Consider the following 25,295-nt stretch of genomic DNA (forward strand, 5'->3'; position numbering starts at 1 on the left):
TTTTGTCCCGAAAATTTGTAATCTCTCACTCGCTAACGTATCATTATACCTGTAGACACCCTATTTTTGCCCTAACCAAATAGAACACTAGGTCCCCTCTTATTTTATTATTATTATTATTATTATTATTATTATTATTATTATATTATTAGTACTTTACTATTATTTTTCTAGTATTTTTATTATCATTATTATTATTTTTCATTGTTATTATTATTACTAGTACTTTTATTATCTTTATTTCATTTTTTACTTTACTATAATTATTTTTATTTTTCATTTATTGTTTTTGATATATTATTATTATTATTATTATTATTATTATTATTATTATTTTATTATTTTTATTATTATTAGCATTAGTATCCCATTTTGGCTATTATTATTTTTATTATTATTTTTAGTATTATTGCTTTATTTTTATTAATATTAATACTATTATTATTTTACCAATAGTATCTTAGTTTTTATTTTTACTATAATTATTTATTATTATTAGTAGTAGTATTATTATTATTACCCTATTGATACTAATATTATTATGATAATTATTATTATTATTATTTCCTTTTTCATTATTACCATAAGAATAAAAGAATAAAAAAAAGAAAAAGAAAAATAAAATCCCAAAAGGAAAGTTGTTTTAGGGTTTTGGAATTTTTTTTATATAATGGCAATAAGGGTTCACACAAGAGGGGGAGGCGGAGCACGCACAGCACAGCGGAGGCGCACAGGAAACCAAAGAAAAAAAAAAAGAGTCTGCTTCTTCTTCTTCTTCTTCCAGAACACCCGTCATCTTCTTCCCTCTTCCCTTTGATCTCTGGCCACTCCCATCAACTCCGACAACCCCAGCAGCCATTGGAGGTACGCACACAGCATCTAACACACGCAGCAGCAACAACCACCGTCGCCCCAGCCACCACAGCCGAGAGCCACTCAGCTTTGCAGCCCCTTTGCACAGCTCCGGCAACACCATTGCTACCTCCTTCATCCTCACACTCCACCAACATCCAGCAGATTCCACGGCCACGCAGCTCTAGCAATCCTCCCAGCCATCGAAGCCTGCTGCTTCTTCTCTGCGCACAGGTCCTGCTGCTGCCGCATGAACCGCCACCTCTCCGGCCACTTATAGTCGCCGCCGCTTCCCCACGAGCCTCCAGCAATCATCGCCGTCTCCGGCATCCTTCCCCGTGCCGTCAGCCCACGGTGAGTCTCCTGCCCTTCCGCATGCAAACACGTGAATACACACGCACACAAACACGATGCACACACACACACACGCTGAAACTCACAGTGAGTTTCCTGCCTTCAGACACACACACAACACTCATACCCTTTTTTTTATATATATTTTATTTTATTAAATGTTTGTATACCCCTTGTGATAATCCATGATCAGTTTTCATTTTATTTTATTGTAGGTTTTATTTTTTTTTATTTTTTTTACTTTTCCTGCAACATGTGTCTCAGAATTTAATGTCCATGTTCATATTTTGTGATATTTATTGCAATCTTGAGGTTTATATTGTTATCATATGAGTTTAAAGGTTTTAATGTTAATATCCATATTAATTTTTTATTTTTATTTTTTTTTCTAGTGTATCATTGTTTATATAAAATAATTACTGTCATGTTGTAAAGTATTTATTAAGGTGTTTTTCACATTATATGTGTATTATTATTATGGTCTTATTTTATTTATTTATTTATTTTTTTGGGTATTTATGATTTATTGTTATAAATTAACTTTAGTATTGACATCATGTTTTATATATGTGTAAACTTTTTATATGTTTTAATGACTAGTATACATGTTCATATTTTCACTTCTTGTTATATTATTCAAAGTTCTAGATTTGCAGTTGTATTATTCAAACTCTCATTATCTTCATATTATTGCATATATTGTATATTTATTTTAGGGATTGGCTAATTCCATAATTTCATCTTATTTGTTTCCATGTTTGTTTTTAACTTTTAGGGTTTGATTTATTGGCGAGTTCTTAAATGTTTCCTTTATTCTTAATATTAGGGTTTTGTTAGTGCTATGTTAAAGTTTTGATTATTTATAATTAGGGTTTTTGCATGTATTTGTTAAAATGTATTATTATCATATTGTATAGTTATTAAAATTATGATATATATGTATTATTAGTATAGTAGTATTATTATGGTATAATATTAATATTTACGTATTAAGATATGTATATTATTGTGGTATATGTGTATTAGTATTCTAGTAGTATTGTTATAATATATGTGTATTACTATTGCTAATAGTGTGATATAGGTATATTATCATTCTAATAATATTATTATTGTACAATGTTAGTACTTACGTGTTACGATATATAATATTAAAATATTGTTTTAACATTTATATGTTATTAATATTATGAGATATATATATATATGTATCACTATCATAGTAGAATAGTTATTACATGTAGTGTATTATCATTATGATGTATTAGCCTTATTATTATCATATATATATATATATATATATATATATATTATTTTTTACTATTTTCTATGTTTCTATTGTATTACAATATTTACTATTTCTAGTATTTTTGTATTATTGTATTAAGTATTTTTGTATTTATATCCCTATGATTTTAATGCGGGGGTATGAGCCTTCGGGCTTCACGTACCTTAAAGCTCTGAGGGAATATATGTATATATTTATTTATATATTTATTTATTTATTTTTCATATGTAATTATAAATTCATAAAAAAGGAGTAATTTAAAGACTTATTAGATTAACTTAGGGATAATTTCAGATTAATTAGGTACCGTTCGTAAGAACGGGCGCGTAGGAGGTGCTCGTACCTTCCCCTCGCGTAACCGAACTCCCGAGCCTAACTCTAGTAATGTAGACCTATTTTACCCCTAACGGGGTAGTCATCACGTATTCTAACCACACTAAAGGTTAGTGGCGATTCCGACCTTTTCCATGATTTTCCTTGAAAATATAATCATTTTAATTTCGCCACCCGGGGCACACGCGCTCCCGGGACGTCGCGACAGCTTGGCGACTCCGCTGGGGACTATTAGAGAGTCGAGCCATTAATTAATTAAAAATTATCCCATGTTCAAATTTAATAAATCTTTTAATTACTCATTATTTTGTGAATATTGTAATTCGTAAATAACCTTAATTAATTGTAAATATCTTGCTTCCATAATTTACAAATAACCCTACTTAATCAAAAATATTTTGTTTCCTAATTGTGTGAATATTAATTATAGATATTTTGTTTCTAAATATTCTGAATAGAGCCTATTAATTGTAAGATATTTTGAATAAGTAGATATTTTGTATACTAATCGTAAATATTTCGTTTCCTTATTTTTTGTTTTTAAATTTTTTTTCGAATAAACATATTAATTGCATATATTGTGTTTCCTTATCTTTTGAATATATATATTAATTGTAGATATCTTGTGTCCATATTCTTAATAGCATGTGAATAAATGTGGGGATAGCGGGATTAGGTTAAAATTTGAATTCACACACTCTCACTAGCCCTCTACCCGGGCTTCACCCTTTAGGATTAGAAAGGAGCACAGTACCGTTAGCCCTCTTGGGACAAGGTTCTTGGGGGCGCGCGAACCACTCCGCTCAGTTTGAACTTTGTCCAAGCCCATTGGGTGAGGATAGGGTTTAGGCTGGGAACCTTTGTATATAGGGATTAGAGCTTACCCACACATACTTGTATATAGTTTTCCTTAACTAGGATAGTGCCATGACAAACCCTGTATATACATACCTACCCTAGGTTGGGACATCCTTATCCCCATACCGTCTATTGTATATATGCTGTGAGATACCTTGTATTATACCATGCATGCTGCATCCATTTTAGACTTACATACTACTTAGCCAGTATTCTAAAAAAGCCCAATAATGAGACCATGGTCCATCCTTTCAAAAAAAAAAAAAAGGAAGCACTTGACCCAAACATTTTAAAAATATGGGTCGGCCCAACCTTTTTCAAATAACTCAGGCCCAATTCTTTAAAAACAAATCTTGAGCCTGACCTTTTCCTAAGCAAAAACTCGGCCCATGCCTAAGTTTCAAAAAGGGGCAAACCTAGATTTCAAAAGAGGACTTCAACCCCATTGCCTAAAAATTTGGGCCAACATTTTTTCAAGTAATCCAAGCCCAATTCCTTTTCAACTAGGGCCTTAACCCATCATGAAATAGCTCGAAGCCCATATTTTAAAATACTTGAGGCCCAAGTGCACACTAAAGTCCACAAGTCCACATTGAATGAATCCAGTGGGTTGACTAGCCTCGGTCAACCCCAACCTCAGAACATAATTTGACCCTTTATAGAATCTGAGGTACATGGACCATCATCAAGGAAATGAATGGGTAAGGGAGAAATTGAATTGAAATCGTGGCCCATCAATGGTCATGTTAATCTTGACCCGTCTCATTAGTAAGATTTTTCTAGAATTCTAGCTAAGTAGTAATTTAGGACATTATATTCATGCATTTCATTTCATACATAGTCATGCACGATAGGCTGCATGCATGTTTATATCTTTGTTTGTGTATATAAGTGCACTAGTTGCATCCAAGCATAAACACCCATTGCATACCCTAATCATGCATCAAAACACTTTCACTCATGCCGTACATAATTGTGCATTCATGGTTCTAAAAAAGGAAATTTTTTGGTTTTCAGTTCCTATTTAAAGAGGTGGTTTGAGTAATATAAAGCAATAATTGAGACCACCACGCATCAGTACAATACCAGGCGAAAAGCGAGAGAAATGAGTGAACAATTGGAAAATAGAGTCCTGGGTCTAGAACAAGGACAAGAAGAGATGAATGACAAAATAAGTAAGGTTCTGGAGTTACTGATGAACAAGGGAAAGGCAGTGCATATTGATCCCGAAGTAGATGTGGACCCCGCTCATCCCCCAGGGTTCATCCCAGATCATGGACAAACATCAATTCCGCCACCTGGTGTCATGGGGGGTCCACCGCCAAGTATGCCTCCTTTCATCCCTGCTATGCCAGCACAGGGGTTCCTAGTGGTAGGAACTCCTCCGTTAGTACCGTCTGATATGGGAATAAGCAAATCTGAGGCTGAGCGTCGCTGCGACGTATTAGAAGAGCGCTTAAAAGCAATGGAGGGTTCTAATACTTTCGATTCAGTTAATCCAAATGACCTTTGCTTGGTGCCTAAAGTCACCCTACCACCAAAGTTCAAAATGCCAGACTTTGAAAAGTTTGACGGGACCCGGTGCCCTCGAACACATCTAGTGATGTACTGCCAAGCAATGGCCGCTTACTCGGACGATGAAAAACTAATGATGCATTGCTTTCAAAGCAGTTTGACTGGATCCGCTATCCGTTGGTACATTCAACAAGATAAGGCTCGGGTCCGCACTTGGAAGGACTTGGCTAGTGCCTTTATCACTCACTACCGCCATGTGACGGAAATGGCGCCTGATCGCATGACTCTACAAGAGATGGAGAAGAAATCCACCGAAACATTCAGAGAATATGCTTATAGGTGGAGGGATATGTCGATCCAAGTGGACCCCCCGGTGAGTGACCGAGAGGCCATCTCCTTGTTCGTGAGCACATTAAAAGACCCCTACCATATGCACCTTCGGGGAGCAACTCCCCATGATTTTATGGACATTGTGGCTGCGGGAGGAAGAATTGAAGGTGATATCAAGGCAGGCATAGTCAAGGATAGCGGCATAGAAAATGGTTTAGGCAAAAGGTGGACTAATAGGGAGAAAGAAGAAAAGGCACAAATGATACAGGGGCAATTTAATTGGAAGAATCAGTACACCAGAGGTGGGAACCAATGGCCCAAGAGAAACTTTGGTTTTGAGCCCATGGTAAATTAAACGGCGCATACAGGCACAAGGCCCCAGATTGTTCACTCTGGTCCACTGAATCAGCAAACACAAGATAGGTTTGTGACCAGAAACTTCCGAAGGGTGGACCCCATTCCCATGACATATGCCGAATTATTTCCTCAGCTGCGGGAAAAGGGGATGGTATCTGCAATCCCTAGGACGCCCGTTGCGAACCCTCCTCCACAGTGGTATGATCCTGGGGTTCATTGTGAGTACCATGCTAACTCTCCTGGCCATACTATTGACCGATGTTGGGCTTTCAAGCATAAGGTGCAATCGTTAAGAGACGCAGGATGGTTAGCTTTTGATGATAAGCAACCGGGAGTCCAGGGGAATCCTTTGCCCAAACACGAGGAAGGAAGTGGTTAACATATCAGGGAGGTTCCTAAATCAATGGTTTCAGTTGTTGTCCACCAAGGCTAAAGTGATGGAGTACCAAACTTTTGACTATCTAATCCTTTTTAGTTGATGTTCTTTTGTTTTCCATTATTATTTGCTTTTTGTAATCCGTGGACGCTTGTGTCTCGGAATAGTTTCTATATTCAATAAAATGAGTCATGCATTTCGTTATCTCACTTGCATCATGAGTCCAATTGCCAAATTCTGTTTGCTTATGTTTCATACCAAAATAGGGAAAGTAATATTGCTAGTGTTCATGAGTTAGAAAGAGATGTTCAAGGATGAAACAATCATTAAATTCAAATGTTATGAAGAAGCATCTTACCTTCCAAGGAATTCAACGAAGCGGCTGCACTGTTCTAATAATTTCCTATCAATTAATCACTCATGTTTTGATCAAATGATGGATGGCCCTCTTTGGCCGACCAGTTATCCCTAAAAAGAACCCAAACAATGATTTACCATTTGTCAACCAAATTGAGCCTTTATGTTAAACCAGCTTTTTCTTAAAAGTCAGATCATCAAAAATCCAACCTGGGTTTGGGTCCCTTAGCGTTTGGCAAATCATTTGAGACAATAGTCGTTACCAAAAGGATGGCAGGCCATTGTTCTGCTACCCAAAAGAAAGTCAAAGAAGAAAATCCCTTGCAACCCCTTTTGAGCCTGAAAGATTCATTTCTTGATTAACCCGTCAAAGGATCACACTCCACATTGGGGCAATTTTTTTTTAAAAAAAAAAGATTGGTCCCAATTGAAGTTCAAATGAAAATGAAGTCAGGATTCCTTTATAAAAGAAAAAGTGAAAGTTGTAGTAAAAGAAGGAAAAGAAGATGAAAAGGGAGAAGAAAGAAAAATATGGGACATACTACATATGTGATCTTTGACCAAATTACCCTCGATGAAATTGATAAATTTTGAGCCTTATTTAAATCTTTCTTTCTTCAACCCATACCCTTAGCCTACATTACAGTCCAAATGAAAGTCCTGACCAGATTGGTATACATTGCTGTCTTAAATGATTTGTCAAACTCAATGCTGAGTCTGAACTACGTAATGAGCTGATCCTGAAAAGGTACGTAGGCAGCTTGTTTAAATAACAAGTTCGGTCAACATCTTGCAAAGTGCCTAAAATCGAACTGGGGGCATAAAACATTATTTGGGGTGGTATTTTTAAGCCTTAGTTTTCCTTTTATTCTGAAAACCTACATCCCAAAGCTTACGTTTCGTCCAGAGTCTTAAAGACCATCTTGAGATCAAAATATGGGTTGATGAAACTGGGGCAGTTGAAGAGAATGACAGTCGTCCAGGCTAGGAAATCAACGTTATACGGCTCTTGAATACTGGTATGAATTTTCCCCTATGATAGCATTGAAACATGGTAAACATTTATTTTGTGCAGAGGGCCTTTTGATTTAGCAAGTTGATGTCATAGTTGCATAATCATTCATCGTTCCTTTTAAAAAAAAAAAAAGAAAAAAAAAGAAAAGGAAACCTTCTTACTCTTCAGAATGTTAAAAGAGGATAGATAGTCAAAAGGTTTCAAAATCCCTAGTAGTTTCTACAACAAGATACTTGTGGAGAAAAAGCAGCCTAACTGGGGCAAATGTTATGTCAAGTTACAAAGAGAATCCAACAATAGAGTCAAGATCAGTGGCAGATGAATTTAACTGGGGCAAATTTTGAGTTGAGTCTCAGTAGGTCCCATTCAAGCACCTTCTTATCAGATTGGAATATGAAATCAAAGTCAAGATCAGCTGTAGGTCCATTCAACTGGGGTAGATTTTGTGATTTTCATTTGAGCTCAGTCAATCACTTTTATGACTGGATGAATAAAGAAGATTAAGCCAAGATCAGTTACAGATCCATTCAAATATGGCGAGCTTCATGTAGAGACCAAAGATGAGGTCATTGATCACAAGCGCATTGGGAGAAAAGATTCATGCATTGTCATGCATTACCCCAAATTTCATGCATTGTCACACATTTCATGCATTACCTAAATTTCATATATTGTCATGCATTTCATGCATTACCATACATCTCATGAATTGCCATGTACTTTATGCATCACCTAAATTTCATGCATTGCCATGCATTCCATGCATTACCATACATCTCATGCATTACCATGCATTTCATGCATTATCTACATTTCATGCATTATCATCCATTGCATGCAGTACCTACATTTCATGTATTCCATACATTTCATGCATTGCCTTATATTTCACACATTACCACACATCTCATGCATTGCATGTATTACCATGCATCCCATACATTGTCATGCATTTCACGCGTTACCATACATCTTATGCATCACCATTGTGCGTTTCATACATTACACAAAAAAACAAAAATGCATACATATGATCACAAGTTAGTAACATGCATATCAATAGCCACATATCACTACATTATAAGTTAGCAACATGCATACATATAGCAGCATATCATTGCATTCTAGCAGCACAAGCAGCAATAGAGCACTCTTCACACTTGTCTTAAGCTTTCGAACGATTATTTGACATCCTTGATGGAGAGATTTCAGTTGTGTTGGGGTAACTGACCCCAAGCACACATTGGTTTACTTGGAAAACTAGGGAAAGTTGACCCCAGACACACGTTGATTTATTTTGAAAGGGGGCAACAGATCCCAAAGATAGGGGATTCACTCATTGACATTCGGATTTTACCCCAAGTGCATTTTCCAAATAGAGTAACAACTTTCCCGACTTTGCTTTCACACCTTGTTACTGGTTGAGATGGCTGGATCATCATGTCCCTACGGTTCGGATTCTTACATTCGAAGCAAGCCATCATTGTGTCCCATGGCTGGATCGTCGTGTCCCTACTGCTTGGATTCTTACATTCGAAGCAAGCCATCATTGTGTCCCATGACTGGATCATCGTGTCCCTACGGCTCGGATTCTTACATTCGCAGCAAGCCATCCCTGTGTACCTCAACCTGGATTCTTACATTCAGTGCAGATCGTCTCTGGTTGGCAGAAATAAACAACTCTTGATTAACCTGAAAAGCCATAGAGCGTTGAATGGCTTGGCTAAAATAGGTGTCTTTTATCTTTGCAGGCTTATTGCTACAAAAAACGTAGGAGAGTTCCTACCGTTACATTGAAGCAACTAAGCCTACAAAGAAGGGCAGCTGTAGACACCCTATTTTTGCCCTAGCCAAATAGAACACTGGGTCCCCTTTTATTTTATTATTATTATTATTATTATTATTATTATTATTATTTTATTATTATTATTATTATTAATTTATTATTATTATTTTCCTATATTATTAGTACTTTACTATTATTTTTCTAGTATTTTTATTATTATTATTATTATTATTTTTCATTGTTATTATTATTACTAGTACTTTTATTATCTTTATTTCATTTTTTACTTTACTATAATTATTTTTATTTTTCATTTATTGTTTTTGATATATTATTATTATTATTATTATTATTATTATTATTATTATTATTATTATTTTTATTATTATTAGCATTAGTATGCTATTTTGGCTATTATTATTTTTATTATTATTTTTAGTATTATTGCTTTATTTTTATTAATATTAATACTATTATTATTTTACCAATAGTATCTTAGTTTTTATTTTTACTATAATTATTTATTATTATTAGTAGTAGTATTATTATTATTACCCTATTGATACTAATATTATTATGATAATTATTATTATTATTATTTCCTTTTTCATTATTACCATAAGAATAAAAGAATAAAAAAAAGAAAAAGAAAAATAAAATCCCTAAAGGAAAGTTGTTTTAGGGTTTTGGAATTTTTTTTATATAATGGCAATAAGGGTTCACACAAGAGGGGGAGGCGGAGCACGGACAGCACAGCGGAGGCGCACAGGAAACCAAAGAAAAAAAAAAAGAGTCTGCTTCTTCTTCTTCTTCTTCCAGAACACCCGTCATCTTCTTCCCTCTTCCCCTTGATCTCTGGCCACTCCCATCAACTCCGACAACCCCAGCAGCCATTGGAGGTACGCACACAGCATCTAACACACGCAGCAGCAACAACCACCGTCGCCCCAGCCACCACAGCCGAGAGCCACTCAGCTTTGCAGCCCCTCTGCACAGCTCCGGCAACACCATTGCTACCTCCTTCATCCTCACACTCCACCAACATCCAGCAGATTCCACGGCCACGCAGCTCTAGCAATCCTCCCAGCCACCGAAGCCTGCTGCTTCTTCTCTGCGCACAGGTCCTGCTGCTGCCGCATGAACCGCCACCTCTCCGGCCACTTATAGTCGCCGTCGCTTCCCCACAAGCCTCCAGCAACCATCGCCGTCTCTGGCATCCTTCCCCGTGCCGTCAGCCCACGGTGAGTCTCCTGCCCTTCCGCATGCAAACACGTGAATACACACGCACACAAACACGATGCACACACACACACACGCTGAAACTCACAGTGAGTTTCCTGCCTTCAGACACACACACAACACTCATACCTTTTTTTTTATATATTTTATTTTATTAAATGTTTGTATACCCCTTGTGATAATCCATGATCAGTTTTCATTTTATTTTATTGTAGGTTTTATTTTTTTTTTTATTTTTTTTAATTTTCCTGCAACATGTGTCTCAGAATTTAATGTCCATGTTCATATTTTGTGATATTTATTGCAATCTTGAGGTTTATATTGTTATCATATGAGTTTAAAGGTTTTAATATTAATATCCATATTAATTTTTTATTTTTATTTTTTTTTCTAGTGTATCATTGTTTATATAAAATAATTACTGTCATGTTGTAAAGTATTTATTAAGGTGTTTTTCACATTATATGTGTATTATTATTATGGTCTTATTTTATTTATTTATTTATTTTTTTGGGTATTTATGATTTATTGTTATAAATTAACTTTAGTATTGACATCATGTTTTATATATGTGTAAACTTTTTATATGTTTTAATGACTAGTATACATGTTCATATTTTCACTTCTTGTTATATTATTCAAAGTTCTAGATTTGCAGTTGTATTATTCAAACTCTCATTATCTTCATATTATTGCATATATTGTATATTTATTTTAGGGATTGGCTAATTCCATAATTTCATCTTATTTGTTTACATGTTTGTTTTTAACTTTTAGGGTTTGATTTATTGGCGAGTTCTTAAATGTTTCCTTATTCTTAATATTAGGGTTTGTTAGTGCTATGTTAAAGTTTTGATTATTTATAATTAGGGTTTTGCATGTATTTGTTAAATGTATTATTATCATATTGTATAGTTATTAAAATTATGATATATATGTATTATTAGTATAGTAGTATTATTATGGTATAATATTAATATTTACGTATTAAGATATGTATATTATTGTGGTATATGTGTATTAGTATTCTAGTAGTATTGTTATAATATATGTGTATTACTATTGCTAATAGTGTGATATAGGTATATTATCATTCTAATAATATTATTATTGTACAATGTTAGTACTTACGTGTTACGATATATAATATTAAAATATTGTTTTAACATTTATATGTTATTAATATTATGAGATATATATATATATATATATGTATCACTATCATAGTAGAATAGTTATTACATGTAGTGTATTATCATTATGATGTATTAGCCTTATTATTATCATATATATATATATATATATATATATATATATATGTATATATTATTTTTTACTATTTTCTATGTTTCTATTGTATTACAATATTTACTATTTCTAGTATTTTTGTATTATTGTATTAAGTATTTTCGTATTTATATCCCTATGATTTTAATGCGGGGGTATGAGCCTTCGGGCTTCACGTACCTTAAAGCTCTGAGGGAATATATGTATATATTTATTTATATATTTATTTATTTATTTTTCATATGTAATTATAAATTCATAAAAAATGAGTAATTTAAAGACTTATTAGATTAACTTAGGGATAATTTCAGATTAATTAGGTACCGTTCGTAAGAACGGGCGCGTAGGGGGTGCTCGTACCTTCCCCTCGCGTAACCGAACTCCCGAGCCTAACTCTGGTAATGTAGACCTATTTTACCCCTAACGGGGTAGTCATCACGTATTCTAACCACACTAAAGGTTAGTAGCGATTCCGACCTTTTCCACAATTTTCCTTGAAAATATAATCATTTTAATTTCGCCACCCGGGGCACACGCGCTCCCGGGACATCGCGACAATACCCATATGCATTCTTGATTTCAGGAAGAGCTGACGGCCACCCACATAGCAGTCCCATACCAAATATATTACATAGCCTCACTTATGGTGAAGGAATACCATGGTTACATACGCAGTGTCTTAGGAGCTCACAAGATCACAACACTCTCCCAGAGACTAACCACACATCAACACTACAATAACAAAAACATTACATATCTAGACATACTAATCCAGCAACCAAAACTATTACTCACCTGAACAGTTGTGGATATTTCCAATGTATTTCCGTCTCCAATTCCTAAGAAGCTTCCTCAACCATGTGATTCCACCACAACACTTTCACTAATGGTATCTCTTTGGTATGCAACTTCTGAATTTTATGGTCTAGAATTTGAACAGGTATCTCTTCATACACCAAAACATCCCCAATCTCGATCTAGAGATTCGTAACTAATCACATGAGATGGATTTGGTACGTACCTCCTCAACATGGATACGTGAAACACATTGTGGATCCTAGAGAGCGTTGGGGGTAGTGCAATCCTGTAGGCTACCGGGCCCACTCATTCAAGTACCTCGAATGGCCTGATCTACCTTGGGCTCAGCTTGCCCTTCTTCCCGAATCTCATCACTCCTTTGTGGGTAGATTCGAGTGCTACTACTCACATAAGTATGTCAATCCAAGGCTGCCTAAGAAGCCAAAAGTTGGTTGATGTTGAAAGATTCATCTACGTAGGCGACGAAAATAAAGTTGAGGTTGAGGCAATTAAAACATTTAGATTTTTATTTAAATCTGATTGTATTTTGGATTTGGAAGAAACATATGTGGTGCCATTTTTTAGACAGAATTAAGTTTCAATTTCTATATTGGAAAATTTTGGTTATTTTTTTTCTTTTGGAAATAATAAATTTTGGCTTTTTAATTATTCAAATATGGTTGCAACCAGATCTTCCGTTGAAAATTTATATATGTTGGATACTATTGCCTCTAATAATGAGTCCTTGCATATTAGTTCACAAGGTACTAAATGCAAATTAACTGAAGAGGATTTCGCCACCTTATGACACAAGTGGTTAGGACATATCTCTAAACAGAGAATGGAAAGGCTTGTGTCAGACGAAATCCTAGGACCCCTTAACTTAACAGACTTTAGAGTTTGTGTGAAATGTATTAAGGGTAAACTGACAAATAAAAGAAATTTGGGTGCCATTAAAGCCTCAGGTGTCTTAGAACTGATATATGTGGTCCATTCCTTATGGCTTCTTGGAATGGACAACAGTATTTTATCACGTTCATAGACGATTACTCGCATTATGGGTACCTTTATTTGATACATAACAAGTCACAATTTCTGGACATGTTCAAGACTTTCAAAGCCAAAGTTAAGAACCAACTAAGCAAGAAAATTAAGGCCATCAAATCTGATCGTGATGATGAATACTATGGTAGATATGACGGATTAAGAGAACAATGTCCAGGACCCTTCGCTAAATTCCTAGAGGAATGTGGTATCGTCCCATAGTACACCATGCTAGGAAAACCTAGCATGAATGGTGTTGCTGAGAGACAAAACAGGACGCTTAAGGATATGGTAAGAAGTATGATTAGTCATTCTTCTTTACCAAAATCTCTCTGGGGAGAAGCACTAAAGACTGTAGCATATATACTAAATAGGCTGCCAAGCAATGCAGTAGCTAAAACTCCTCATGAACTTTGGACTAGAAAAAAGCCAAGTATTAGGCATTTACACATTTGGGGTTGTTTGACTGAGGGTAAGCCTTATAGACCTAATGAAAAGAAACTGGACCTAAGGACAATTCGATGCTACTTTGTTGGGCACGCTGAGAGGTCAAGGGGTTATAAATTTTATGATTTCTCGACAAGGACCTTCTTTGAGATAGCAAACGTCAGGTTTCTTAGGGAAGTTGAGTTTGTGGGGGGAGATAAGGTTAGGTATATTGTCTTTGAGAAGGAATTTATTTCTCTTCCTAGCTAGTATTGTTATTGAATTTGTTCAAGAAAAAATACAAGACAATATCATTGTACTCCCTACACAAAATGAGGATATTGCTCCAGAAGAGCAAACTCAACAACCTCAAGAAGTGATGCCATTAAGGAGATCCACTAGAAAAAAGAAATGCAATTTCAGATGATTGTATTATCTTTCTCCAAGAACATGAGTTTAACATAGGTGTCGTGAAAGATGATCTAATCAATTTTCGTCAATTCAAACAAAGTTCTAATTCTCATAAGTGGATTGATGCCATGAATGATGAGATGAATTCCATGAAAGCAAAGGACATTTGGGATCTCTTCAAATTACCCGAAGGTGTGAAGCCCATTCGTTGCAAATGGATATTTAAGACCAAGAGGGATTTAAGGGGTAATATTGAGAGATATAAGGCACATCTAGTTGTCTTAATGGTGACATTGATGAAATGATTTATATGGTGCAGCCTAAAAATTTTATTTCTAGAAATCTAGAAAATATAGTCTTCAAATTAAAGAAATTCATCTATAGGCTCAAGCATGCTTCCCGTCAATGGTATCACAAGTTTCATCAAGTAATCATCTTGTATGATTTTAAGATAAATTTGGTTGATGATTATGCATACCATAAGGTCAGTGGGAGTAAGGTTATATTCTTGGTTTTATATGTCGATAACATATTGCTGGCGAGTAGTGATATAGGCTTATTACATGAAACCAAGATATTTTTGACCAAAAATTTTGAGATGAAAGATCTTGGGGACGCCGCTTTTTTATTAGGAATTCAGATACATTAAGATCGCTCTTAAGGTATACTTGGGTTATCAAGAAAGAGCTATATCGAAAGGTTATTTGCTAGATTTGGCATGAAAGATTGTCACCCTGGAGATACACCCACAGCTAAGGGAGAAAGGTCCAGTCTCAGTCAATGCCCCAAGACTAAGGTTGAAAAGAAGGAAATGCAGAAGATTCCTTATGCGTCAGCTGTTGGGAGTCTTATGTATGGTTAGGTATGTATGCATCCAGATTCGATGTACATAGTTGGAATTTTAAGCAGATATTTGAGTAACCCAAGATTGGATCAATAGAAGGCAGCCAAAAGGGTTATGAGGTATCTTCAGAGAACAAAAGACTACATGCTCACCTACAAGAAATGAGATCAACTTGAGATCATTAGGTATTCTGATTCTAATTTCACTGGATGCCAAGATAGCAAAAGATCCACTTTGGGTTATATCTATCTGCTGACTAGAGGTGCTATTTCCCGGAAGATTGTTAAGCAGACTCTTATAGCTCCTTTTACTATGGCAACATAATTTATAGCATGCTACGAGGCATCTAATCAAGGAATTTGGATGTGGAATTTTTTCAAGGGGCTGCATGTCTTGGACGAGGTTGAAAAACCGCTCAAGATCTATTATGACAATAAGTATGCGGTGTTGTATTCAAACAACAACAAAAGCTCCACCAAGTCAAAGCATATTGACATCAAGTTTTTGGTGGTTAAGGAAAGGGTTCAGAGTCGTTAAGTGTCAATAGAATATATTGGGACAAACTCCATGCTTGCAGATCCACTCACCAAGGGTTTACCGCCCAAGGTGTTTCATGAGCACACTGCTAGTATGGGTGTCGTCTTGTTTGACGATGTTGCGGTTTAGTTGGAGTTTGTATTTGATTTTATTCTCTGCAAAATAAAGTAATAAAGGAATGTATTTTTATGTATTTGTGACTCTGAAGGTTATCTTCCTTTTGGAAGAGTTAAAGACTAAGGAACTAAGGTTAATCTCATAAGGAATAAGGTAGGATCAATTGGGATAGAGAAGAACACAAGTGAGGCACTTAAGGATTTGACTGTGGAAGATCAAAACTCTCTGCTATAAGCTGTTGGACAATCAAATCAGATACATCTATGGATCCAGGTATTTATTCATCATTTAGGTTTTTTAATTGAATAATATGATGATCTTGGGTTATTAGCTTTTATGGATTAAAACTTATTAGAAATAACACAAGTGCGAGCACTTGATCAATGCTCCTACATAAGTGCAACCTTCACTTGAAGATCACTCACAAATGGAGAGTAGAATGGAGAGCTAGTGCTCAGTAAATGTTTGCTTTAAGATCAATTGGAATACTTGAAGAAAAAGTACAAAGATGCTACAGAGACGACCATCCGTTTGTGAGAGGATAACAAAGTAGCGAGCAATAAGTTCTAGAGGAGGAAGGAGGGATGCGAGAGGTTATTGGGGCCTTCGAGGAGTTATCGTGAAGGTGAGAAGGAGGTTGTTGCTTATCTGAAGAATAAGATGAACGATTTGGAGTGTGCGAAGGCGAGAGCCAAGATGAGAGTTGAGTCTTGGAAGAAGTAGTTTGTGGAATTAGAAGCTAAGGCAATTTTTTTGAGTGGCAACTGGCGAGTGGGTGATGGATGACTATCCATAAAGCGGACACTAAATTCCAATCTTGCAATTTAAAATAATAATATAACCAAAAGTGCTTCTATAGAACTTTTAACCTCAACTTTGATATCACTACTTCACATTAGTCAGGAAGAAATAATATATAATCCTTGTTGGGATTTTGTGGAGCCTAGTTGCGTCGACCCAAAATAATGTTGCATATCTTTTAATGAAAGATTTCTTACTCAAGGCTTAGTCGATGGCCGTCATTTTTGAGAGCAAAAGAGAAAACATTGTATAGCCGTGCTCTCTATTTTTCTTCCTGAATATAGTGAAATCCCTGCAACTCCATGGACATAGGCAAATTTACCGAACCATGTAAATATTGTCTTGTGCATGTGATTGTTCTGTTTGTGTGTGTATTTTGCTTCGATTTTGTTTCTCATAGGTTTTGGGAATTTTGTGTTTATTCCCAACAATCCTAACAATCAACTATATGCTTCACATGAAAAAAGTTGTGCAATCTCCCAATAGAGAATTAGTAGATAGGGCAACTCAGTTTTTAGTTGGAAGGCTTAACTCAGTTTTAATGTTCCACATCTATATTACATTAAGTAAAATACTTATTTTTATCAAAATTCCATAAATTCCATACTTATAAGTTTACGATGTTGGGGACTTAAGTTTCAAACTTTGGATTCTTAGAAAGAAAAAATACAATACAAAAAGATAATATCTTATCTAGTTAAAAAATAAGATGATTCTGTCATTATCATTTTCCAACAGCAAGAAAACATTTTCTTGCACAGTTAATCCATAAAAAACCAACATGTGTCAAACAATGCAAGTAAACCAAAATCAAACCCAAGTCCACTAATTTTTTCGTAGGACTAAGCAACTATCTAGGGGAAACTATCAATACCACAATACTAGAAGTTTGAGACTAAATTTCATGAACTTACACCCAGAGTACTACCCTCAAACGAAGTGAACTCCTAACAACTACAACTTTCTATGATGCAAAGGGGGTAAAATCAAATATTAACAATTTATACCTTTCCACATTTTCAGATGCTCTAAGATGCAAAGGGGGTAAAATCACCATGTTAAAGGATGAATGGTGAGTGCAAAGAATGTTGAATGCTTTAGCCCTCAATTCTCAACGACAGCTATCACAAAATGGAGCAAAGATGACAAACTAAAAAGGAACAGCTGAAAATGATCAATCATTTTGGGTCAACGCCCAGTCAAAATCAAAACATGAGATGCCAGAGCAATTTCATAAATGCGAGGGGCTGCGAGTCGGCAAGGGTGCGTGAAGAATCATACCAGAGTTGAAGGAACAACGTTCGAGAGACTTAGATATGTGAGTTAAGAGTTCAAATCGCCCAACGATCGTAGGTCATTCACCAATTGAAGAACCCTAGACCCGAAGCTTGAAGAACTCAACTCGACCACAAGCACTAGCACTCCAGTGAGGAACCCAACTCGACCACAGTTGGTGTCGCAAGCAAGGGTTAGCGAGCTTGGGCTTCATGTTCATTCAAAGAATGAGGGAGGAAACTATCCTGAAGAACGAGGGGCTGCGAGTTAGCGAGAGGAGAATGACTGAGCCGTGGTGACAACAGGGCTGCGAGTCAGCGAGAGGGTGTTGCTAGGGAGTGAAAGAGGGAAAGGATGAGGTTTGGAGGGAAAGGAAGGGAGAATGGAGGGAAAGGAGGACTGGGGGAAAGGACTGAAGGACGTTTTTATATTTTTCTAATAAAACCACTATTAGTGACGATTTTCCCAAACTGTCACTAAGAATCGACTAGTAGCGACGAATTTCCCAACCATCACTAATAATAGCTAAATAAATTATTTCTTTATTACAAACCGTCACTAGTAATAGAGTAGTAGCGACGAATTTTCCAATCGTCACTAATAATAGTTAAATAAATTACTTCTTTATTTTTAAATAAAACAATATTAGTGACGATTTTCACAAACTGTCACTAATAATCGAATAGTAGCGATGAATATTTTAACTGTCACTAATAATAGTTAAATAAATTATTTATTTATTTTTTAAATAAAACACTTTTAGTGATTATTTTAATGAACCGTTACTAATAATAGACTAGTAGCGATGAATTTCTAAACCGTCACTAATAATAATTAAATAAATTATTTCTTTATTTTTTAAATAAAACACTATTAGTGATGATTTTCACAAACTGTCACTAATAATTGACTAGTAGCGAGGAATTTCCCAACTGTCACTAATAATTGTTAAATAAATTATATCTTTATTTTTTAAATAAAACACTATTAGTGGCGCTTTTTAGGAACCGTCACTAATAATCGACTAGTAGCGACGAATTTCCCAGCTGTCACTAATACAGTTGACTTTTCTACTAGTACAATGCTATTAGTGGCGGTTAATAAATCGTCACTAATAAGTTCATTTTAGTGACGCAATGAAACCGTCATTAATACCCCAAGAATCGTCACTAATATTTTCCCGAAATAGTTTTCGTGTGAAAAGTGGTATCCCGCGATGGTTTGAGCGGGAAAACTGGTTTTTAGTACTGACGGAGGTATTAATGACAGTTTGAAATTCGTCACTAAAAGTGTAGTATTAATGATACTTTTGATAATAACCTTCACTAATACTGAACTTTTAGTAACAAATTTCAAATCATCACTAATACCTCCGTCACTAAAATCCAGCTTTCTTGTAGTGAAACCAAGCAAAGCAATCTCGAATTCACTCCACTACCCTACTTTTTTTTTTCTTTTTTTCTTTTTTTTTTTTTTCTGCTGGGCTTGAAGATAGCCCATGAGGATAAAACTACCCACCACCAAAGAAGCACAACAATTGGCAATAGAAGTGTTAGCGAGTCAAGTTACTCATAAGCTATTCAGATTCGATTCATCCCTTAAGTCGACTCAACTCAATTTTATTCAAGTTTGAGAAGAGTTCGAGCTATTCAAGTATTTTGAGCATAATTGAGGTTTTTAATTTTTTTTTTTTTTAATTTTTTGAGAAGGTTACTTCATTAGAAGGGAAGAGACAAGCAAGCGGCTTAAAACTTCCAAAAGGGTATACAAGAAAGAGAAAAAAGGAACTAGAATGGAAGAGAGCAAGAATCACCTTCCTTGCTTAGAAAAATACAATAGAACTCCTCCCAATCTAGATTAGATAGATTAGACCTAGTTCAATGGAACAAATTTTATAAACATCTATCATATACAATTGAGGTCGTGGAATATTTCTCCTTAAAGATTCATTCCTCTTCTTCCAGATCTCCCAACAAATAACTGCCATAATTGTTGCTGTCAATCTTCTAAGAAACCGCTTAAGTTTAGGGAAACTCCATGCGGAGAATATTGAAACCAATATTATTTGTTGGTTTTGTCATGCTTCCTATTATGGTTTGGAACTCTTGAGAGGGTCCTCACCTAGGACAATCTGAAGAAAAGGGGTTGGATGACGGCTTATAGTGCCCAATGTGCCTCTAGGCTCAAGAGTCCGTCACTCATTCACTACACCTTTGTAAACAATGTGTGGTCTCATGGAATCATGCGGACAATTGGAGATTTTCTTTAGGGTCTGGTTGCAACCTTTCTTTTAGGACCCCAAAGAGCAATTGCTAGGGCCCTTTGTGCACCAATCATTTGGAAAATTTAGAGGGGTGCTGGTATGATCTTATGTGACTCGAGCACAAACCTGGCCAAGGTGTACCTATACTCACTGCAGAATTTGTTCACGTGGACCATATCAGATTAGGTGGATTGGATGGACTTCCTAGGCATCCTTCCTCTTTTATGGAGATCCTGTTTGTAATATTTTGAAAGGAAAACCTTTTAATGTGTTACTATGGTCCTGATACATGTAGATGAACACCAATTTGATCTAAAAGTTTAAGCCTATTGGGAAAAATAGTGGAATAACCGATTTTTCATTAGAACTTAGAATTTTTTGGCTAACCCTTTTTAGAGCAATACTCTAGACTTCTTGGAGCCATGTTCGGGGTGCTTAGATAGTGATTTTATCACTGGATGACAAAGGAAGTCTTTTCTCTCTCTCTCTCTCTCTCTCTCTCTCTCTCTCTCTCTCTCTCTCTCTCTCTCTCTCTCTCTTTTTCTTTTCTATTTAAAATGCAACACTTACATAATTGTAGTAACCATTCTGCGAATGAGTGTCATTATGGGTGTTGAGAGGCAAATCATCAGGATAGGTTGGTCACCTTCCCTATGCACAAGTGTACTCTCAAATTCTAAATTTGGCTTTTTTTTTTTCTTTATTTTCCTTATCTTTTCAAAAAAATAAGGTGGCGACTCCATTTTCAAAAGTTTTAACCCCTTTTTTACCAAAATCATTTTTTTAAACCCCCCCCCTCCCCCCCCAGCGCGGCGAACAGATTCTGTGTCGACAAACCCCATTAACCTTAAGCAATGAAAAATATTCAAGTTTGAATGTGAAGCGAGCAAGAAGAAGATCTCTTGCTAATAGAATGAATTCTGCAAATTAAAATATGGATGAGAAGCTTTTAAGTTAGTCAAACAAATTCTGAAAGAGGGTAGAGCGAGAAGTGATATATACCATTAGCTTCATTCAGTTCATCCTTGTTAGAATGGAGAGACTTCTCTACCTTTCATTCAGTACAATGGTTTGACTCTCGGCTTAAATTTGCAATGATTTGACTCTTGGATTAAATTTGCAACCTACTCTTCTAGTGGGGTATGCCTTTTTAATCTTCCGCAGTCATTTGTACTCTTTCTATGGGAGTTTAAGAGCAAACATAGTTAAAGTTCATCATCAGCATTTAGGGTTTGTTTGGATAAAATATTTTGATTGGAAAAAGCAAAGAAAATAAGAAGGAAATAATTTTTCACTATTTTTTTTTCTCTACATCAAATTGTACTAAATATGAAAATTTATTTTAATTTGTAAATTATATTTTTATTTGGTATATTTCTTATTTTCTTTCTTACAATTTTTTCATATTCTCTTTTCCTTTTCCGTGAGTTTTTCCAAGTTACAAATGGGTGATCAAATTATTCACGTTAATGAAAATAAGATTTCCAAGGCCGTAAATTTTTGGGATCAATAATTCTCTCCATCATGGAGGTTCATTGCAATTTATGTAATGGAAATTGTTTTAACATTTACAAATAATAAGATAATTATGTACAAGTTGGAATTTTCCAACACTAACATCTTTATAAAAAAAGAATATTGGCGTTAATCACATTAGGACATAAATTTTCACTTCAGAAATCTTTAACTGCAGACATAACCAAGATCTCTACTTCAGCAATCAAAGTATCATTAACTAGGAATCCCTTTGATATGTCATTGATAGTACTTTGTGGCAAGAACGCAGAGACACCCCGACCCCGACCTGGGGCACTAAACCAATGACTTTCTGCAAGAAAATAGATTGAATTTTTAGTGAGTCAAGAAAATAAAATATATAGCAAGTCAATGAACAAAAAATTTAAAGTTTACATGGACTTAGCATTTAATTTTTCTTCATTTTTATCATATAAAAATAATTTATAATTTATAATAATATTTTTTATAGAGACAAAATACAATGAAAAATATATAACTTTCTTATTTTCCTTTCATTTTCTTTTCTCAAACAAAATCTTTGATTCAAACAGATCCTTAATTCACAAAAATAAAAAAGATGTAGATACTAGTTTAACTCATAAGGCGGTCTAACTACCAGTAAATTCGTGGTGGTTATTGCTGAATTGATTCTTTATCCGTAACTTGTATTGTGCATACAACTTTCTCTTCGGAGGAAGCGTCTCCGACGCATCTAATAATATGTAAAATGATATGCTCGTGGACGTTCCCTTCAAGTCACCCTTGGGATAAATAAGTAATTTCCTAAAAGCAATACAAAAACCAAACCCAGAGATATATTAATGCAGTCAATTAATATTTATTTGGTGCTTAAGAACTTAAATAAATTTTCTTTTTGAAGAGCACATGATTAAGATCTAAGGTACCATTTTCGGCCTCCGACCATGAAGGCATCAGAAAACATCCAATCTTTGGTTGAAAACCCTGTGATCTTCCATGTGTATAGACCATTTAGGGGTTCAATTTTGACCATTGATAAACATTCTCCTCTTCCATTGTTCTTAACCACAAAAACTTCAGCTCCAAGCACACAACAGTCATCAATGAGAAATCCTTTGGACTCATCTTCGAAAGTGCTTAGGGAGATCAGTTTGTCAAAGCCCCATTCAGTCTTCAACCCATGAAAGCGTTTTGCTCTTGCACCACTGTCTGATAATTAAGCATAGTTTGGAGCAATTAAAGTAGTCAAAAAAATTAAAAAGAATAGGAGAATGCATAGTTGACTAAGTATATAAGAAAAAATTGAACTTTGCCCGATTCGAAACTTCAAAAACATTATTATCCTTGCGTTTGGGAGTGTGAATTTTAAAATTTAGATTCAAATTTGTATTATTTTAGATAAAATGTTGTATAATATTACATTAGCGCCGCATTTAGGGTCATAGATTTCGGACCTTTGATTCAAAATCCAATACTACTCTAAATTTGCACAAATATATTTCTTTCTTCATTTTTTCTTGTAAAAAATGTAACGAATTAATGAGTAAAATCTTAATTGCGAACATCACTAACATTTATTTTTATCATTATTTTTAATTGTGTTGAAATAAATTTTATTTTTTAATGGCATTTGATATTGATATATATATAGCTAGAGAGAGGGTGAGAGAGAAGGAAAAATGATTATGATTATTTTTTTAAATAAATTTTTTTATCCAAACAGAACTTTAGCTAGCCAAGTATAATTTATGGGAGGAGTGAAATTAAATTACCTTGAATGGTTAGGTACTTGTCCCGGATTTGATCATAAAGAAAAAATTTGAAGTCTACATTTATCTCCCAACTTGGAGGAAGACCGCCTGGCTCCCCTAGTACCAAATACAAGGAGAGGTAGCCATTTCCATTTCTTCTCTTGTTTCCATTTGGGTACAGGGACAATCTCCTTAAGAAGTTAGAAGAAAAAGAAATCTATGATCATGTTACAACAATAACTATATAAAAATTTTCTTGATGCCAGAAGAATTGAATCACGATAAAAAATTTAAACTAACTATTCAAATAAATAGAATAAAATATCGACAAAGCATAGAATTAAAGAATGGTTGTTCACGTAGCTACATATATAACCATTTTCCCGTTATTTGAATCCAAAAAAGTGAGACATGAAACAACTTGATACTACTTTAGTGGATCTAAATGTTGACGGGAGATATTTTTGAACCATTGCACCTAAGTATATTTTGATTTTTTTAACTAATGTCACTGTTGATCGAGGATCTAATTTAGTTATAATACCATTTCCATCCGCCAGCATCAAAAGAACCAGTTCCATATTTTTCCACTTCTGTGCTTACGAGTAATGAGAAAGCCTCGATTTTAAATATGTAATGAGCTGGTGGAGCATCTCTCAATGACCTTGTGATTCCTGCAATATAATATATTCACAGAGTAATTAGCGATTCTCAGATCAACTTGATTAATTTCCTTGCGTTGCATTAATGGTCAAAAAATTATTTTACCTATGTTTAGAAGAGATATTGAATCTTAAAAAAAAAGAAAATTTTATCGTTTGATTTGGTAAAATCATGCTGGGTCTGATCTAAACATCGGCCGGTACCATACTTAACCCAAAGAAATTAGGTGGAGGATTATAAAAGGAAAGGAAAGGAGTTTCAAAGTACGTTTCCCTAATGTAAGGAGTTAATATTTGGTATAACGGGACAATATGATTTTATCATATATTTGTGTTTTGAATTTAACAAACTACACACATGGTAAAGTCTGATTAATAGATACCCATGTAATATTAGCATGTTAAGCTTTACCTTCGTGATCAACATTGGGCGGGGGAGAAGGGGGAAGCCGGGAGGAATGGGCGGCGGAAGGAGGTGTGGGCGGGGGCAGCGGTTCTGCTGGCGTTTCTACAGGGGGACAGGTGGCGGTTGGCATGGCTACAGCCAACTTACTACAGTAGGCAGATACCGGTGCTTGTTTTGGATTAAACGCAGGTTCAGCTGCTGGTTTCATGATTAATTTTTGCTTTCCTTCTTTCTCGCTCAGGGAGAGAGAGAGAGAGAGAGAGCTAGAGAACTCTGGTCTCAGGCCATGCAGGAAGTATTTTATTTCAGACTTAAGAGAGAGAGAGAGAGAGAGAGAGAGAGAGAGAGAGAGAGAGAGAGAGAGAGATGTAGGCCGTTGCGTAGGGGAAAGAACGAAGAATGGCGCGCATGCAGAAAATTAATTAACGAAGGAAAGCATATACATATATCAGCTGCATTGCACGGGAATGAATTGTGTTAATCCATCAACCAAGTAAGGCAATCTCAGATTCACTC

General features: G+C 35.2%; 1 protein-coding gene across 1 annotated transcript; it reads right to left on the minus strand.

The window, feature by feature from the left end:
- Positions 1 to 21,960: 21,960 nt before the first annotated feature.
- On the minus strand, positions 21,961 to 25,047 carry LOC131159802 (uncharacterized). Its single transcript, XM_058114974.1, has 6 exons — positions 24,786 to 25,047; positions 24,256 to 24,385; positions 23,733 to 23,902; positions 22,887 to 23,169; positions 22,598 to 22,764; positions 21,961 to 22,291 (listed from the first exon to the last, which is right to left on the minus strand). Exons 1-6 carry the CDS (start codon positions 24,985 to 24,987, stop codon positions 22,137 to 22,139), a joined length of 1,107 nt encoding a protein of 368 aa, XP_057970957.1. The 5' UTR covers positions 24,988 to 25,047; the 3' UTR covers positions 21,961 to 22,136.
- Between the last annotated feature and the right edge of the window lie 248 nt (positions 25,048 to 25,295).

The sequence above is a fragment of the Malania oleifera genome, chromosome 7, assembly GCF_029873635.1.
Source record: "Malania oleifera isolate guangnan ecotype guangnan chromosome 7, ASM2987363v1, whole genome shotgun sequence".
Taxonomy (NCBI): Eukaryota; Viridiplantae; Streptophyta; class Magnoliopsida; order Santalales; family Ximeniaceae; genus Malania; species Malania oleifera.

What these genes read in the sequence shown, in the direction of transcription:
- LOC131159802 (XM_058114974.1), bottom strand. Translation starts at nt 24,987, where the DNA reads ATGAAACCAGCAGCTGAACCTGCGTTTAATCCAAAACAAGCACCGGTA. An exon ending in ATGGTCGGAGGCCGAAAATG is followed by an intron (nt 22,765 to 22,886) that starts GTACCTTAGATC and finishes TATTGCTTTTAG; the next exon opens with GAAATTACTTATTTATCCCA. An exon ending in TAACCACCACGAATTTACTG is followed by an intron (nt 22,292 to 22,597) that starts GTAGTTAGACCG and finishes ATTTTCTTGCAG; the next exon opens with AAAGTCATTGGTTTAGTGCC.